At 36.8% G+C, this 18,917-nt stretch overlaps 1 protein-coding gene across 2 annotated transcripts in view; it reads left to right on the forward strand.

Moving 5' to 3' along the window:
- Positions 1-18,917, forward strand: part of WDR7 (WD repeat domain 7) — a 372,785-nt gene that overhangs the window by 205,054 nt on the left and 148,814 nt on the right. For both annotated transcript variants that reach the window (XM_046025300.1, XM_046025301.1), the window contains one exon: positions 12,152-12,373. In XM_046025300.1, the coding sequence (XP_045881256.1) occupies positions 12,152-12,373 (222 nt within the window). The remainder of the gene's footprint in view (positions 1-12,151; positions 12,374-18,917) is intronic.

An 18,917-nucleotide genomic window follows, 5' to 3' on the forward strand; every position in this document is an offset into this window, starting at 1 on the left:
ATTGGCATTATGTTGCCCCTGACTATGCTCCATTATTTCTACTTAACTCACCTATAGTGAAGAAAACAAAAGGAAAAAAATAAAAGATGATCTTTTTAAAATCAGAGATAACATTATAATCTACTAAGAAAAATAAAAGCAAGAAATACCTTAGAGGTTCCAATTTATGACAAGCAAACCTTTTAAAAATTGTAACTTTTGGTTACATGGCATTGTTTCATTATTGTGACCAAATGTACAATAATTCAGAAAAATGAATACTGCAAATACTTCTTATAAATGAGCAGATGTACTTGTTAACTTCTCAAAGGTAGAACAAGGCAATTATCCCCTTTGATCTAGTTTTATATCACCAAGTTGATAAAGACAATTAACCTAGGTGAAATAGTTTTTAAGCCAATCTAATAAATGGTTTGTCATTTATGCACACCAATGACCTCAGGTGTAACAATCTATTTCCCACTGTGCCGTAATGCGCAGGTGTGAAATTGTCGTGGGATAGACCCTAACAGCGCCCCAAATATTAAGTCTCATGTGTCCCATTTGGTCTTTTACAGAAACACATCATGTCTACTCCAGTATTTTTATAGGTGAATTGCATTGCAGAAAGTGTCTTTTTCTGAACATTAACTGTATGAGAATTTATGAGAATGATTTGCCGTGTTTTCAGATGTCTAACTTTATAAGCCACTAACCACTGTTTCTAAAATATTTCTTTCTTCATGAAAAAGCTAATAATGGTCTTCTTAATGTTACCATTTGTAGTTTTTAAAACTTGACATGTTATCTCAGATTCACCTTTGAAAGGTAAAGTGAACCTACAATTGAACATTATTCTTGGTAATTACTAACTACAAGATTTTTGACTACATAGATATTGTAGATCTCTGGAATTTTTTGAATCTCAGTTTTCTTTCACACTGAGAGCATTTGCACTAAAAGTAAAAACAAATTGACTTGTTGATGTTTCAATAGAGAATGGAGGCAGGGGGATAAGATAATGCAGATTGTGGGGCAAAGGATATAGAAATTGTCTGTGTGAAAAATAAGAAATTGTTACAAGAATTACTTGAAAGTACAAGTTGCTTTCAAAGCTTAAGGTTTCTAATAATCAACATACCCCCAAATAATATTGTGATTATTTTAACTTTCCTTTGAAAAAATCAGTTTGGAGCGTTCATTTATTCTGCTTTTGTCTGATTTCTTGTGGAAGAGGGAGTTGTTGTATTTTGTCAAACGCACATACACCTAATACATATATGTGCAAGAGGCATAATTTTAAAATGGCTTAATCAGCAGGAGTAGCAGGAGATAACGTGTTTGCAGCACCTGTTGTGTTCCAGCAGGGGGCTATCGTGCATACATACAAATGAAGAGCATGTTTGTTTACTTCAGCTTGGGGTGGGGGGGGGAGGAAACAGTGTAGCAGCAACAAAAACAGAGAAAGCCTCAGAGATTTGAGGAGCAACTTCCCTACCTCCCACCCTAGTAGGTAGGAGGAAAACACTAATAGATGGGTCAAAAAGTAAACCAAAATGTTGTTAATGCAATGGAGGAAACCTAGTTGGTAAGAGAGGTGGATACTAAAAGTATTCTGGGGACACACACCTGCTTTGGTAATCATGTGAAAGTTTGTAGGTAAATGTTCAAGTGCCCCATGATTGTCGTTTTTAATCAGTTCATCTTTTTTGCCAAAGAGGTAGATTGGAAGATTCAGGAAACTTGCACATTTTATTCACTTACGGTGCACAGGCAGAAATGTACATGTTGGCCATATAACCATCTACAGTTTTAACTTTTTTCCATATCATTGAAATTTATTTGCCTTATTAGGTAAAAATTTCAGGTTTTGCAGTGCTCTAAGTTGTGCCAACAAATGAAAATAGTGTGCAATATTCATATAAAAGCACTTGGCTGAAGAAAAGGAACTTCATTTCGTTTATGGTGGTGTAGAACCACAGATTTCTCCTTGTGAGCTTATGAAACCCAGATTCACCACCAAGAGAGTGAAGTCTTTGAGCCTCTGTTCACACTCTGGATAGTCACCAATCTATGCCTTTTTGTGTTCTCATTTAACAAATTCTTCTTTAAAGTATTTGACTAAGAATTGGGATATAATGAATAACTGAAATTTAATTAGTAGGATACTGTAGCAATTTAAATTCTCTCAAAAACAAATTATTTCTAAAATGTACAATGTATTAATAGAAGATTTTGGCTTAAAGAGTCCCTCCATAACCCCCCCCCCCCCGCCATTGTTAAACTTACTTGGAAGAAACGGTTACTTATCTGGTTAAACGTTGACATCTCTATGGCATTGTACTTTATCAGTCTTAAGCAACTCTAAGAATATCAAGTAGTAGAAAATGTTCAGGCCAAATATATGTGGAAACAGTTTATACTGTGGAAACCCCACTCAGGTTCATTTTTCTCATTATGATTCTAAAACATAGACAACACATTTTAATATCTCAAAAATACAATTCTAGCCCACTTAGATTTAAATTTTAATGTCTTGGTACACTGAGACTATTATATACTTATATATGCAAGTATATAATTATATATTCATAATGTGTGTATGTATATGCAAAACCAGTATATTTGATTAGCACCATACAATGATAATTAAAAAGACATATCTTAAAAATAAATTAATATTCCATTAGGCAACTATGTTTATTAATTTCAATAATATTTGAAGGTAATAGTTGAAGTTACTTTGTTGAAAGTACATCTAAAAAACAATTTGAACTCGGCTTGCTTTTGAAGATACAGTTTTCTTTTAGATACTTCTGTTTATGTTCAGAAATGTATTAAAATATATTTTGATTGGACATATTTCACCATCACTGTAAACTCATCTTAGTCTACAATCTTATGTGTTTTTCATGGTATCAGTTGATAATGCCACATCACATTTAAAGTATCCTTGGGGCTGAGAAAAGAGAAGTAGGTAAAAGTGAAAATTTGGAAAAATATTTCACCAGTCTGAAAATAAAAATCTTTTGTACTTTTATTGACTAACCTTTATAAGAGCTTTGAATATAGATACGCTAAGACTATTCTAACTGTCTGCAAAATTTATAAAAAGTAAATCATGTCCTAATTCTGGAAGTTTCTCCGTCCTCAAGATTGCCAGTATTAACAAAGTTCAGTCTATTAAATTTCCTTTGTTTTTTAATAATTAATCAAAATGTAGTGTTAGTGAATATGCTTTGTGGCAAATAAAACAAAGTTGTAAAGAACCATAATAGGGACTACTTTCTAGCTTAGTCCAACTTACTATTTTAAGTAGTCTCTATATGCCACCCTTTAGGGTTCTGCTGTAAGATACTGCAACCTGCTCTTTTCTGTTCGCTCCAACAGAATTCTACAAAGTCAGCTATTCACTAATATATAAGATACATAACCTAATTGAATACAATTTTTATTGCTCTCCAAGGCAGTACATAGTAATAGCAATTTATTTTTCTATACATATTATTCTAAAATAGATTAAATACTGAAAGAGTAGAGAAAAATGTTTAAAATTTTATTCTCATTTATCATGAATACTACTTCTGAATTTCTAAAGGGACATTTTAGAATATATTGAAATTTACACCAAATTTAGAAAACATTGATGTCATTGTGAATGTCACTCGAACTGTATCATATGGCATAAATTTCTGGCAGAAAATTAACATGCTATAAACCAGTCTGAATGTAATGTTTGATTCAAAAAACCCTAATGATATGTTTGTGATAAAGTTTTCAGTATAGTCATGAGTGTAAAGTGAATTACGCTTGAACTGAAACATATTACTTCATTAGTTTTTTAAATTTTTTTAAAATTTCTTTTCAGCATAACGTATTCATTGTTTTTGCACCCACCCAGTGCTCCATGCAATACGTGCCCTCCCTATTACCCACCACCTGGTTCCCCCAACCTCGCACCCCCCACTGCCCCTTTAAAACCCTCAGGTTGTTTTTCAGAGTCCATAGTCTCTCATGGTTCATCTCCCCTTCCAGTTTCCCTCAACTCCCTTCTCCTCTCCATCTCCCCATGTCCTCTACTTCATTAATTTTTCCTAGAATTTTACATATCAGACATATGTAAGCCATCTATGGGAATCATTCTGATACTCTGTCCTAAACAAAGAATCACATTTTTTATAACCGTTTTTCCAGGTCAAATCTCACCATTCTTACGGTATATTCTCAGAGTGGTAAATTGGTAATATCTTTTTATCTAAGGCTTAATACCTAATATAGTAACAGATCTCCATCAGTATATGGCTAATCGCAGATATGAAGTATCTGCTGGTAGTCCATCTCTCATAAAACCGCCGTTAGCCTTAATTCAAATCCATTGATTCCTATTCCAGTTAAAACTGAAGAACTTAATATGTCTTTTAATCCTTTTATTGTAAGCTAGGATAAAATTAATTTTACCCTGGAACTGCACAAAGCCAATTAACATGATCTTTAGAGTTATTTAGTAAAGTGCTTCAAACTGTTAAATTTATCTTGACCTCTTGGTTGCACTCTCTGACTGCTTTTTAAATGAGGCAATCAATATCTCACAGCCCTTTAAATAGCTTAAACTTCTCAAATATTTTACCTGTGTTCTAGTTAAGCTGTAAGTAAAGTGTTTACTCCTGTTCCTGTAAATCTAGAGTCAATTATGCTAAATCTAAAGACAATTATGTACTTTAGAGGAACACTGTATGAATTAAATGGTTGTTTTAATAAAAATTTTAACAAAAAATGGTTGTTTTAGTAAAAAAAAAAACATATTTTGTTTAAAGAAACCGAATAATGAAGAAGCATATTATTTTAACACAAAACAAGTGTTCTATTTGCAACTTAAAATGTAGGACATTTATGTCTTTTCCCACTGCATGCAGCCTCTGTTCTCCACACAGGGCTAGTCGAAGGTATTAATTTTCTTACTGTGATAGGGTGATCAACCGTCCTGTCAAGAAAATGGATCTCCATGTCACCCGTTAGCATGATTAAATGGAGGCATGTCTCTGTGAAAAAATACCAAATTTTCATGAGACAAATGAAACTGTAGAAAGGTCTACTTTTACAGAATTATTTTATTTTTAATATCTCAAAATCTCCCATTTGGTTTTCACTTTTTTTATAGGGAAACATTGCAGCTAATTGCATGTGTCTTCTATTATTTAAGAGCAAACCCAAGCAAAGCCAATAATTTTAAATATTTTCAAATCTGAAAAATTAAAGAATCAGAAATTGCTGTGTGTTACTGTTGGCATAGTAGTAGGGATGGGCATCTTTACCTTATACAATCACTAATCAGTCAGTGTCCCTTTTCAGGAGATCCTTTTCTTGCTCTTCTTTCCTTGTTAACAAAGAGCTATCATATTTTCAGATCTGAGTACTGATAAAAATTACATGCCATAGAATTTCAGCATCAGTAGTATTAATAGCCAGCTGGACAGTGTTCTTATGAGCCTGTGCACATGCCAAACTTTAAATTACGCCAAGTGATGTGCTTGACAGCTAATTAAGATTTCATATTTTGGCCACTTAGCAGAGAGCACCTGTTATGATTCTTTCTATTAGCTTCAGGATACAATTTACAAAGGGCTGTTTTAAAGGACATTATTAAAACTTCCCTAAAGTCTTAATTCCTTCCCGAGAAGTGGGAGTTAAGACAAGATTGAAGTAATTAAACAAAAGGAACATAGGGAAGATGGGGGACCAGGGTGGAGGCGGAGCTCTCCAAATGCCCCTGTTGTTTAATTTCCTCCTGGAAGCAGCCCATGTGTGCTTCTGGGCCCCCCTCCCCCTTCAAGCAGTGGCCGTTGCACAGGCTGAACGGCTGGGGTCAATGCCTTGCCTATTGATCAGTATCCCTGCAGTCCCTTGCTCCAGCAGCTGCTTCATTGGCTTCTTTCAGGGCCTGCTTCAGTACATTAGAATAGAAATCCATAACCAGAGCTGTGCTCATCCAAGCAGGGGAAGAAACTAAATTAAATGGTATAAAACAATCTTGGATCAGGAGTTTGTGCCAATTCATCTTGATCTAAGATGTCACACCGGGCTCTCTGTCTGAGCACCTGGGCTAGAGGCAGCCATAGTGAAAATAGATGGAGCCGCGATCATTCATTTGTCAGCTAAGGAGCAAGGCAGCGGTTAGCAATTCCCTTCTGCAGAGGTCAGCTGACAGAACAATCAGTGCAACTGCAGGATAGAGCTTTCCTTTGAACTATTGTTATGGAGCATGCTCTTGCTGAGACATGGGGGGAGGGGAGCTTGATTTGCTTCCTGTTTCCAGACCACTATGGAAAGAGTGAAATATATGCTTCGTGAATCTAGATGCGGTGGCGCAGAGCTCTGGCTCCTGTGTGTTTCTGTATTCAAATGAAGTTGGTTTTAAATGCATGCACTGAGATACCGATGATCAAACTGTTAAATACTACTCTCTCTAGAATTTGGGTTCATTTTCATCCTCCTAAACACAGAGGCAGTGGTTATTGATTTTGTTTCTTCTTAGTATGGCTAAGCTCTTAGGTTTCTCCGCCACTTTCGTATTAGAACCATGACAGATCAGTGGCATACTTGGTCTGTCATTGCACATATACACCAAGACTCCTACTATCATTTCTTTACCTGTTAAAAACTTTAAAAAAAGAAAAAATGAAGAGAGAACTGCATACTCTGGTGTCTGATTAGAAGATATTTCTGAATGTTCCTTACATATTTTTGAACATTTTAATTGAGGCTTTTTATAAAAAATGTGAATTCGTGAAATAAAACATCATGACCTTGGAAGTGATAAAGTAGTTTTGTTAACATTGGAGGAATATCCTTGTAAAGCATCCTGCAAGTGGCTTGAAATATACTATAAGAAAATAAATTAGGGAAATGAATAATAATGAAAATTTTATCTGAAAGAATTATAAATATTTTTAAAGATCATTGTATTCTCTGTGGACCCATTTTGGATTTTGTCTTCTATACACTGCATGAAAACTAATGGCAAATTTTCAGAACTTTTTTTTTTAAACAAAGTATGACATGCAAAAGCTAAACTGTAGCAGCAACAACAAAATTTTTTTTTACTCAGTTGAACCAAGTTTTTCTTTTTTTCCAAATAAACAGTAACCAGTCTTTGATGTTACCATTTTAGTTTTCTTAGTTTTTTTGAAGTCCTTTAAGGCCATTTTCTTACACAATTACTCCTTTCCAACTATTCTTTGTAATATCCTGCCGTTTCCTTTTCTTAGGCTCAACTAGGTCTGCTTGCACACATCCCTTCTGCCTTTCAGCACAGCTAAATGAATGCAATTTAAAGTTTATACTGAAAAGCTTTGCACTCTAGGTGTTTTTGTTTTTTAAGCTTCTAGAAAGGCCATACCTACCTACTTATTTTGAAAGTGTTTCTTTTGCTTTGTTATACTCTTGTTTTAGTTAGCTTTTGCTGAAATTATTACTAATTTTTACTGCTTTACTTTTTGTTCTGATTTTGTCTTAATTTTTTTTGTTGTTTTACTTAATTTAGGTTTTTCAAAAAACTTAGAGCATGTTATCCAAAATCACCATCGATCTTAAAAATACCTATTCTCTGCATCTCTTATTTAACATCCCAAGACCAAACCGGTCTTAATCTCTCACTTTGATTTTTAGGATATCCTTCTGAACCCTTAAATCTAATTATATCACTCTGTGGCTTAAATCCTACCTTGAGTATCTTCCTCTGTTTTATAGGATAAGAATTGAAATGTGAATAGGCTCTGTGGTGCCATCTGTGGTCTGGCCCTTGCCTGCCTCCCTTGCCTGTTTTCTGTCTTCCTCTTGGCTCATGGGCTTCCAACCCAATTACCTCTCCTTGAAATAGAAGTCAACAAATTACCTCACGCTTTAGGTTCTTAAACATACTGTTCTCTCAGTTCATAATATTCTCATTGATTCTGTAACCTATTTCTGATTCTTATTTAGTAGCCTTTAAGTTCAAAGAAGACAGTGAACTTGCTTTTCACATCTCTTTTCATGTTCAGTGTAATGCCATGAGCACACCAGATCTTTAGTTCTTATATTGAGACCGAATAACTGATGTCAGAATGAATGAATTTCTACCACCACTTGTTCTTACTGTTTTTCACCTGATTGTTGCAGGAGTCTTCTTTTGGTTCTTCTGGGCACTTCTTGTTTTACCTCATAATCTGCCTTCCTACTGCTACTATCGTGATGTTTCTAACAGTGAATAAATCTGATATCACCGCCTGATACAAAATTATTCAACACCTTATGATTAGCCAAAAGTTAAAAGTTTTCAGCTTGCCCTGCAAAAGTCTCTCTTGATTTGGTGGTACCCTTATAGCTTCTTGCCTTACCTCCAGTTAGGAGATAAGTCATTCCCTTGCCTTACCTCCAGTTAGGATAGAATGACAAAGTAAATGAAGAGACAAAATAAAATAAAACATCTGAAAGCATTCAGAGGTCCCTGCTGCTAATTCTTTAGTTGGCATACCAAGCTCTGAGGGCCCTTTGCTGTATTGATTTAATTAATATAGAGACAAAGTACTGAAAGGGACCAGAAAAACTGGTTGGATGACTAGACAGAGGAGAAAGCTGATCTCCGATGAAGATGTCTCCCAAAGTTCACTTTTTAAATTTCTCTGTACCAAATCTATAGCCATGATGGATAAAATAGACAAACAGAAAACCAAAGAGACATAACTAGTCTCCAGAAAGATAGATATCTCTATGGATAAGTAATAAAATAGAAAAGATCTGGACTGAAATCCTTAGCTCCTTTTCAGAAGCAGACTTCTGACTCCTGTGAGCTGAAGAGGACTTAAAATATATCATGAGCAAAGCTTGAAGCCAGGAGCTAGGCTATGGCTTTGCTATTTCTTGAAAGGACCCTGAAAGGACCCTGAAAGGATGTGAGTATATCATTACTTAGTTAAAAGCGAAGTTATTAAAGGAGAGGAAAATGAATTTTAACTCTGTGACTGGCAACGTCCATCCTAATAGGTTATGAAAATAAGTGAGTTGTGTTTATCCTGAGTACCTGGAAATGAAACAAGGGTGCTCGGATGGCTTAGTGGGTGGAGTGTGTTGACTTGATCTCGGAGTTGTCAGTTCAAGACTGTTGGTTGTAGAGTTTACTTAAAAATAATTAAATAAATAAAACCTAGAAACAAAAAGAACTGTTAGAAAATATAAAGTAGAAGGAGAAATAATAAAAATAACAGAAGTTGGTAAAATAGAAAGAAATGAAATAAGATCAAAACCAGAGGGGCACCTGGGTGGCTCAGTGGGTTAAAGCCTCTGCCTTCGGCTCAGGTCATGATCTCAGGTCCTCATCCGGCTGTCTGCTCAGCAGAGAGCCTGCTTCCTCCTCTCTCTCTGCCTGCCTCTCTGCCTGCTTGTGATCTCACTCTCTGTCAAATAAATAAATAAAATCTTTAAAAAAAAAAAAAAGATCAAAACCAGAGTATTTAAAAGTTTTTTTTTAATTTTATTTATTTATTTATTTAATATTTTCTTTATTTGACAGAGAGAAATCACAACTAGACAGAGAGGCAGGCAGAGAGAGAGGAGGAAGCAGGCTCCCTGCGGAGCAGAGAGCCCGATGTGGGGCTCGATCCCAGGACCCTGGGATCATGACCTGAGCTGAAGGCAGAGGCTTTAACCCACTGAGCCACCCAGGTGCCCCAAAAAAGTTTTTTTTTTTTTTAAATTTTAGAGGAAGAGTATAAGTTGGGGGTGTCATATGTGGGTAGAGGGAGAGAGTATCTCAGGCAGACTCCCCACTGAGCATGGAGCCTGACCTGTGTCTCATGACCCTGAGATCATGACCTGAGTTGAAACCAAGAGTCGGATGCTCAACTGACTGAACCACCTAGGCGCCCCAACAAAGTATTTTTTGAAAATCTATTAAAATATATATTTCTAGCAAAACTGATCAAGAAAAGCATAATAAGTTATATTAGAGAAGGCACAAGTAATACTTAGAAGGAATGATACCGTTGAAATATTTTCATCATAGAGAATATTGCAAATAATCTTAGATCCATAAATTGAAAAGTTCAGATTAAATAGGTAATTTCTTTAAAACTGCAAGCTATCAGAAATGACTCAAGAAGAAATGGAAAGCCAAACTGAGTAAGTAACTGCCAAACTGTTTTCTAAAGTAGTTGTACCTTTTTTACATTTCCACCTGCAAGGCAATCATTTTCTGTTCATACTTGACAGTACATTTTATAATCCCTTTTATTGCAGCCATTCTAGTGGATGCAAAGTGGTATCTCATTATGGTTCTGATTTACATTTTCCTAAAGACCAGTGATGTTAAGCATCTTTGGTGTGTATATTGGCCATTTGTATATCATTGTATATCAAATATCTATTCAAATTTTTTATCCATTTTGACTTCATCAAGATCAAAAGCTTTTGCACAGCAAAGGAAACAGTTAACAAAACCAAAAGACAACTGACAGAATGGGAAAAGATATTTGCAAACAACATATCAGATAAAGGGCTAGTTTCCAAAATCTATAAAGAACTTATCAAACTCAACACCCAAAGAACAAATAATCCAATCAAGAAATGGGCATGAGGGGCGCCTGGGTGGCTCAGTGGGTTAAGCCTCTGCCTTCAGCTCAGGTCATGATCCCAGGATCCTGGGATCGAGCCCCGCACTGGGCTCTCTGCTCAGCAGGGAACCTGCTTCCTCTTCTCTCTCTGCCTGCTGCTCTGCCTACTTGTGATTTCTCTCTGTCAAATAAATAAATAAAATCTTAAAAAAAAAAAGAAAGAAAGAAATGGGCATGAGATTCCACATTACACCAGTCAGAATGGCTAAAATTAACAAGTCAGGAAATGACAAATGCTGGCGAGGATTCAGAGAAAGGGGAACCCTCCTACACTGTTGGTGGGAATGCAAGCTGGTGCAACCACTCTGGAAAACAGCATGGAGGTTCCTCAAAAAGTTGAAAATAGAGCTACCCTACGACCCAGCAATTGCACTACTAGTTATTTACCCTAAAGATACAAATGTAGTGATCCGAAGGGGCATGTGCACCCGAATGTTTATAGCAGCAGTGTCTACAATAGCCAAACTATGGAAAGAACCTAGATGTCCATCAACAGATGAGTGGATAAAGAAGATGTGGTACACACACACACACACACACACACACACACACACACAGGAATACTATGCAGCCATCAAAAGAAATGAAATCTTGCCATTTGCGATGATGTGGATGGAACTAGAGGGTATTATACTTAGCGAAATAAGTCAATCAGAGAAAGACAATTATCATATTATCTCCCTGATATGAGGAAGTTGAGAGGCAACGTGAGGGGTTTGGGGGGGTAGGAAAGGAATAAATGAAACAGAATGGAATCGGGGGGGGGTAGGGAGAGAGTGGTGGGATTATGGACATTGGGGAAGGTATGTGCTATGGTGAGTGCTGTGAAGTGTGTAAACCTGGCAACTTACAGACCTGTACCCTTGGGGCTAATAATACATTATATGTTAATAAAAAATTAAAAAAAATTTTTTTTAAGATTTTATTTATTTATTTGACAGAGAGAGATCAGAAGTAGGCAGAGAGGCAGGCAGAGAGAGTGAGAGGGAAGCAGGCTCCCTGCCAAGCAGAGAGCCCGATTTACCCATTTTAGAAGTTGTACTTTTTTATTATTAACTTGTAAGAGTTCCTCATCTATTCTGGATACAATACTTTACAAATATATAACTGACAGTATTTTCTTTGAGTCTGAGTGTTGTCTTTTTACTTTCTTAATTCTGTTTTAAGTATTAAAGTTTGTAATATTGATGAAATCCAATTAAGTAAGATTATAAAATTACTTGTATGTTTCATATCATATCTAAGAAATCATTGCCTACCCCAAGATCATAAAGGTACATCTCTCTGTTTTCTTCTGCAAGTTATTATGTTTTGGCTCTTACATTTAGTACTGTGAATCCATTTTGGGTTGATTTTTTGTGTAGTGAAAGGTGGAAGCCTAAGTTCACTCTTTTGCAGGTGGATAACCAGTCACCTCAGTGCCATTTGTTGAAAAGACTGTTATTTCCTGAAAGAGTAATCTTGAAATATTTTTATTATTATATGTCTTTTGTGTATTGATATTTTTTAACTTATGTTTTGGTTTTCAGGTTGCTTATCAAGTATCCCACAAATGAAAAAGATTTCCACATCTTATGAGGAAAGACGGAAGCAAGCTACTGCTATTGTTCTACTAGGCGTAATAGGAGCTGAATTTGGTGCTGAAATTGAACCTCCTAAATTGTTGACCAGACCTCGAAGCTCTAGTCAAATTCCTGAGGGATTTGGCTTGACTAGTGGTGGATCCAACTACTCACTGGCCAGACATACTTGTAAGTTGCAAAATTCCTAATGCTGATCTGTTAGTTTCAATATATATTTTTTATTAACAAAACCTCAGAATATGTAATCTGGTTTTAGCTTCAACAGAAGGTTGACATGAAGTCAGGAAGCAGTATAATCTGTTTGGTATGTCACCCTTTGGTTGTAGTTACTTAGACTTCTTTTTAAAATTTAAAACATGGTTTTCTTGAAAATGCTTTTCTTAAAAAACACATTTCTGATCTTTGTGTTCACACATTTCGGTCAAGATTTTAACCCAGACGGGGCATTCCTGGGTGGCTCAGTGGATTAAGCTGCTGCCTTCAGCTCAGGTCATGATCTCAGGGTCCTGGGATCAAGCCCCTCATCAGGCTCTCTGCTCAGCAGGGAGCCTGCTTCCCCCTCTCTCTCTGCCTGCCTCTCTGCTACTTGTGATCTCTCTCTGTCAAATAAATAAATAAAATCTAGGAAAAAAACCGATTTTAGCCCAAACACAATTTCTAAAATAATTTCTATAAAACTATACAATATGTCCTGAATGTGGTTAGAAAAGTCAGGAGCAGGGGTGGGTTAGTTACAATTGGAGTTCAAAGTGCTTGTGTGGTACCACTATCTTGTATTCTGTAGTTGGTATGTTCATAACAGGTTAAGGATATTCTATAACATCTTTTGGTACTTCAGTGTGGGAACTCCTTTAGGTAAGGTCAGAATATTCCTACCATATTGTAAAATTACTTCCAGCGAATTGTGTTATTAGAAGGACCAGATGTAGTCCCACTGAATATATCACAAGGTATTCTTTATAGGACAAATTGCAGTGTGCTTTGGGATTTGGGCCTTTGATCAAGGGAAAAAGATATATGTTACTCTGCTACTTATAACAGCAGAAAACTTCACTGGCTCATTGTCACATACTTTTGCTTTGAAATCATACCCTTGTACAGATTTAGCTGCCTGTCCCTGCCCCTGCTCCTCTTTTTTTACTCTTAATACCACAAATACGTATTAGTGGCTGGTATTGTCCTGATCCGTATTTGACATTTGAGAAGTAATGACAATGCCGCCACCAACAGGAAGAAATAACTGATTCTTTGAACATGATTCACTTACTTAATCTTCATAATGACCGTATAAAGTGGGCAGCTTGGTTATCTCTATTTGACACCTAAGGCTAACCGGGCGCAGAAAGGTGTGTGACCCTGGCTGTGACGGTACCTTCTGGAAATGGCAGTTTTTTGTTTCCACACAGTCTGTTGGTCCCAGAGCTGGAGCTTTGACCGTTCCGCACACTGCTACTGGCTAATGGCTCCTTCTTGAGAAGGAGCCTGTGCTGTTACTGCATGCTTTAAGAAGAGGTTTCTGTCCCCTCATTTGACCTTTAAAAGAGAAATGAAAACTTCTTCAAAGTAGCTCAGTCAAAATGTAGTCAAATCTCAACTTGAACTCAAGCTTCTTCGGACCTGAAAATCCATGCCCTTTGCATCTTCCACATGTGTGCATCTGCTCTCCTTCGAAGCAGGCCTGCCCTCTGGCATCTTTCACCTTTACTTCTTCACCTCTTCACCTCTGGCATCTTTATCTTTACTCGGGTTCTGCAGATTCCTGCTTTTCATGCATGAGACCCAAATCTCACCCGCTCCACAAAAGGCTCACCTCTCTCAATGCAGACCCCAGAGATTTGTGTGTAGTAAGTTTAAACATTTGCAAAAGATGTAATTGGGAGGGTAGTGTGAATATTGACATTTAAAAATAAAATACTGTTTTTATAAATATATTCAATAGAATATTTACCATAATTACTCGATATCCATCATCCATTAAAAATGCATTCTGATATTCATGAATTTTCTTTTAACTGCAATAATTTTACTTGCAAATTCTGCCTACTGTAACTAGAAAAAGAGGAAATGGGTTAGCAGAAAAGCGGGAATCGAAAAAGCTGTGGCATCATAGAAATAGAAATTTTTCAAAGAAGTCTTGGGAATTGATGAGAAAATAGTAGGGTGTCAGTGTTCTGCTCTTTGGGTTTGTTAGGAAACAGGGAGCTGAACTACATACAAAGAGATCCCAAAGCCTGTTTCTGACAGGAGGGAAACTGGGATTTGTTGCATGAAGAGACTTTAGTATGATGCCACCTTAGCTCTCCCAAGCAAGATAAATAGAATTTACCCAAACATTGAAAATATTTAAATGTTTTAGAACCAAGTTTGTTCCTTGAGCATTTTGGATAAAGGACTAGATGTGGGAAGGGTAGAAGCTAATGCTTCTTACTAAATAATATTTATGATTATTTTATTGAAATAAAAGATTTCTGTGAGGTTTCCAGTCAGTGAGAAATGGTAGATAAAAATGAATGAGGGACACCTGGGTGGCTCAGTCAGTTGGGTGTCAGACTCTTGATTTATTTCAGCTCATGTCATGATCTTGGGGTCCTGGGATGGAGCCCTTCATCAGGCTCCGTGCTTGGCAGGGAGTCTGCTTGAGGATTCACTCGCTCCCTCTCCCCATCCCATGCAAACACATGCTCTCTCTCAAATAAATAAATAAATATTTTAAAAAGATTTTTAAAACGTATGGGGCACCTGGGTGGTTCAGTGGGTTAAAGCCTCTGCCTTCAGCTCAGGTCATGATCCCAGGGTGCTGGGATCAAGCCCCATGTCCGGCTCTGCTCAGCGGGGAGCCTGCTTCCTCCTCTCTCTCTCTCTGCCTGCCTCTCTGCCTACTTGTGATCTTTGTCTGTCAAATAAATAAATAAATCTTTTAAAAAGATTTAAAAAGTAAAATAATAAAACTTAAAATGAATGATATGGGCCCCCTGGGTGGCTCAGTCAGTTAAGTGCCCGACTCTTGTTCTTAGCTCAGGTTTTGATCTCAGGGTGATGAGTTCGAGCCCTGTGTCATGGAGCCTACTTGAAAAATTTTTTTAAAGAAATTAAAAACAAATGATACAGTACCTGTTAGAACCAGTTTAAAACATATAAAATGTCCTCGATATTTTCCTCATTTATTGTGGTTGCCCTATTTTATTTTAATAATTAAAACATGTATCAGTTTAAATCTTGCTTGTTATTGGAAACAGTCAGGTGTCTGAATGTACTTGTGCCTTTCTTGGGCTCTTTTTGATCAGCTATATATAATATTAACAATGTTACAATGCTACAATTAACAATGCTACAATGTTAACCTGTTAGAAGTTGCATATGTATTGCTGCTATTTGTTTATGTGGCATTTAGAATGCATTGCAACCATTAAATATTTAGTCTCTTTGGCATCCTATTGAATGAGATAATTATTATTATCCTCATTTTGAGATAAGACCATTAAGATACAATATTTGATGAAAGTTAATAGCTAATGTAGCTAGAGGTATAGGTAGTGAATTCTAACCTTCCTTGTAAAGCCATTCTGTTCTGTGAATACTTAGAATGTAGCCAACTCCCTGTTATCCACCTTGGTAGGAGGGAAGAGTGACACATGCCTAATTCAAAAGTCATGCTTAGTTTTATAATGCATCTCTTGCTTCTGTTTGAGTGGATATGAATCTCTTGTGGGAGTGTACACTTTACATAAAATGTCAAGATCACACATTGAAGACAAAACTGAAGGAAGGACTCTGGAAATTTAAAAAGCCTAGTCTAGGCTACTCTTTCTGTGTACCCTCGGTCTGAGTTTCCTCTTGTATAAAATAAAAGAACTGTTCTGTCTTCAAAACCCTTTTTAAAAAGTCCAGCTAGTCTCTGCTTCTGAAGTAAAACAGAGAGCATCCCAGGAAATTCACCTTAACGACCTTCTCATTTTCCTCTTCTTGTAGGGATGGACACTCATTTCAACTCAACTTCAGTACAGATCACTCTTCATTTTTATTTTGATCCACAAATGAGACACTGTTAGGATATTTTGAGAAGCATTTATAAATTTGCCTATAGGTCTTTTGCTTCATTCATTTTTTTTTTTTTTTGAGATTTGTTTATTTTAGAAAGACAGCACAAATGGGAGGGGTAGAGAGAGAGGGAGAGAATCTCAGGCAGACTCCAAGCCTAGTGCAGAATCCGACGTGGGGCTCCATCAGATGACCCTGAGATCGTGACCTGAGCTGAAATCAAGAGTTGGATGCTTTAACCAACTGTACCACCCAGGCACCCATGTGCATTCTTTCACTTGGTCTCCTCTTCCTCATTTTGTAATTGTGGAATTATGCTGCCACATCTGTAGTAGATCCCATTGTGATCTCTCATTAACTTTTTGACTTTGGACAAGTAGCATAAGTCATTTATTTCCCTAGGCAGTGGATTCTGAGATTTGTGTGCAGGAGTATTCTTGAGATCAATACTTTCTTGAGTGAAAGAACCAGCACTGGACAGAGGGAAACATTGAATAGCATTTCATTTGCTTAGAAAGCTTCAGCTTATCCCAGGAAACTCTGAAACTGGGGTGGCCCTTCACAGTTGTTGTCCTTGAATTGGGGCAAAGGTTTTAGCCTTCATATCCCTATATTGTTCATATCCCTGGTTCATTCACCCTGGTGCTCTGGATAGGTGGTGTGACCTTGGATGAGGCAGCTTTCCTCATCCTAGCACAGATCCTACAGAGACTCAGCTGAAACTTGTGAGCCACTGACACCCCCACGAGCTTGGGAACAGAATGAGTACTTCCATTGTGGAGGGGAGGAAATGGACAGACTTGAACACCTATTTTGCAACTTTAAACCAGGGCATTTTCACCATTTCACATAGTTGTCTTATGTTATAAGCAAGTAAGAGATTTATTTCCTAAATTTTAAGGTAAGAATGTTATGCCAAATCTCAAATGTTTTATCAGCAAGATTAGGACAAAGTCACTGAATTGCAATTAATAACAAAACTAGTGGTATTTGCCCGTAGTGAATAAAAGTAGCAACAATGATGTGGGAGGCATCATGCCATTTACGAGGACAAACAATGACAAAAATGGACATTTTCACTGCTCACAAACAAGACAGCAGATTGTGTTGGTGAGCGCTGCATTTGTGTTTGCTTTCCCTGCTGTTGCTAGCCCAGACTCCCTGATCCGGGAACTCACCCGCCTTCCTGTGTTCTGACTCCACTGTCCACCTCATTCATTGATTCTTCTCATTGCACGGACTCAGCATTTCATGTTCTTTACCTCCATTTTTCTGGTGGAATTTTACCTTTGAAATAGTCCTGATTTCAGATGCCACTTGTCTTGCATTGCCAGCACACCTTCTGTGTTTAGAAAAGCAATTCTTTGCTCTGCCTGTGCACTAAAATCTTATGTAGTGTGTTTTAAAATGAGCCATACCCTGGAGTTCTTACTCAAAAAGTAAGAGGTGGGGTATTTGATTTTTTAAACTACACACGTAATTTTCATGTGTAGCCAGAGTAGAGACAGCCAGTACAGCAGGGAATCCTTTAGTTATTTTAAATTGAGTGTTCCATGGTAGTTCTGGTCATTGAACTACTTTAATGCACAATATATTATAATTTTCTTTGTGTTTAAAATGGAAGAGATAATGGGAACTGATCTGAGTGAATAAATGACATTTCTATCACTCTCAGAGCTAATTCTTTAGGTAGTTCAGCTTTTTTATTGGAATTTCATTATCCTGGATTGCTTGGGGTTGAATCTTGACATGACCACTCAGTAGCTGTGTGGCCTTAAATGCTTGGCGGCTCAGTTTCTTTAACTAAAAAATGGGAATAATAATAGCACCTTCCTCATGGGAGTTACTGTGAGGGTTAGGTTAATGAGTGTATGCAAAGCACCTAGAAAAATGCCTGGCACTTAAGTTTTAGCCAAATGTTGGTAAATGTTAATGGTACAAGAAATGTGTGTGGAAGAATAAGGAAAGGAAGCAGCTCTTTTCTGGGACATTTATAGTGTATCTGCTACTTTAAAAAATCTTCTTCGGGGGCGCCTGGGTGGCTTAGTTGTTGAGTGTCTGCCTTTGGCTGGGGTCGTGGTCCCCGGGTCTTGGGATTGAGCCCCACATTGGGCTCTCTGCTCAGTGGGGAGCCTCTTTCTCCCTCTCATGCTCCCCCTGCTTGTGTCCCCTCTTTCACTGTGTCTCTGTCAAATAAATAAAATCTTAAAAAAAAAAAAAAATATATATATATATATATATATATGTAGTGTATATACTACTTTAAAAAATCTTCTTAGGAACCTTATGAGATAGGTATTACTATCAACATTTTCTATATGAGTGAACTGTTAACAAAAATTAGTAACTTCCTTTAAATTATCTGTCTTGTAACTGATTTGAATCCAGATGCATTTTTTTCCCTTAAAACCCAGGAAATTCTTTTCTGCAACACATGCTAATTCTGTTTGTGGTAAAGTCTATTATTTCCTTGAGGATTTCTGTAAAAATAGACTTTACTTTGGCTACATTATTATGTACATGTTTAAGTAAAACACTGAGTATTTTTGTAATTATTTATTTGCAATGGGATAAGTTTCTATTACGCTTATCACTTTCCTCTTTTAACCACATCAGCAAACTAAGATCAAATGGAAATTTTCACTGCTCCTTTGTTTTTCTTGTAAATAATTTA

Source organism: Meles meles, chromosome 12 (assembly GCF_922984935.1).
Source record: "Meles meles chromosome 12, mMelMel3.1 paternal haplotype, whole genome shotgun sequence".
Taxonomy (NCBI): domain Eukaryota; kingdom Metazoa; phylum Chordata; class Mammalia; order Carnivora; family Mustelidae; genus Meles; species Meles meles.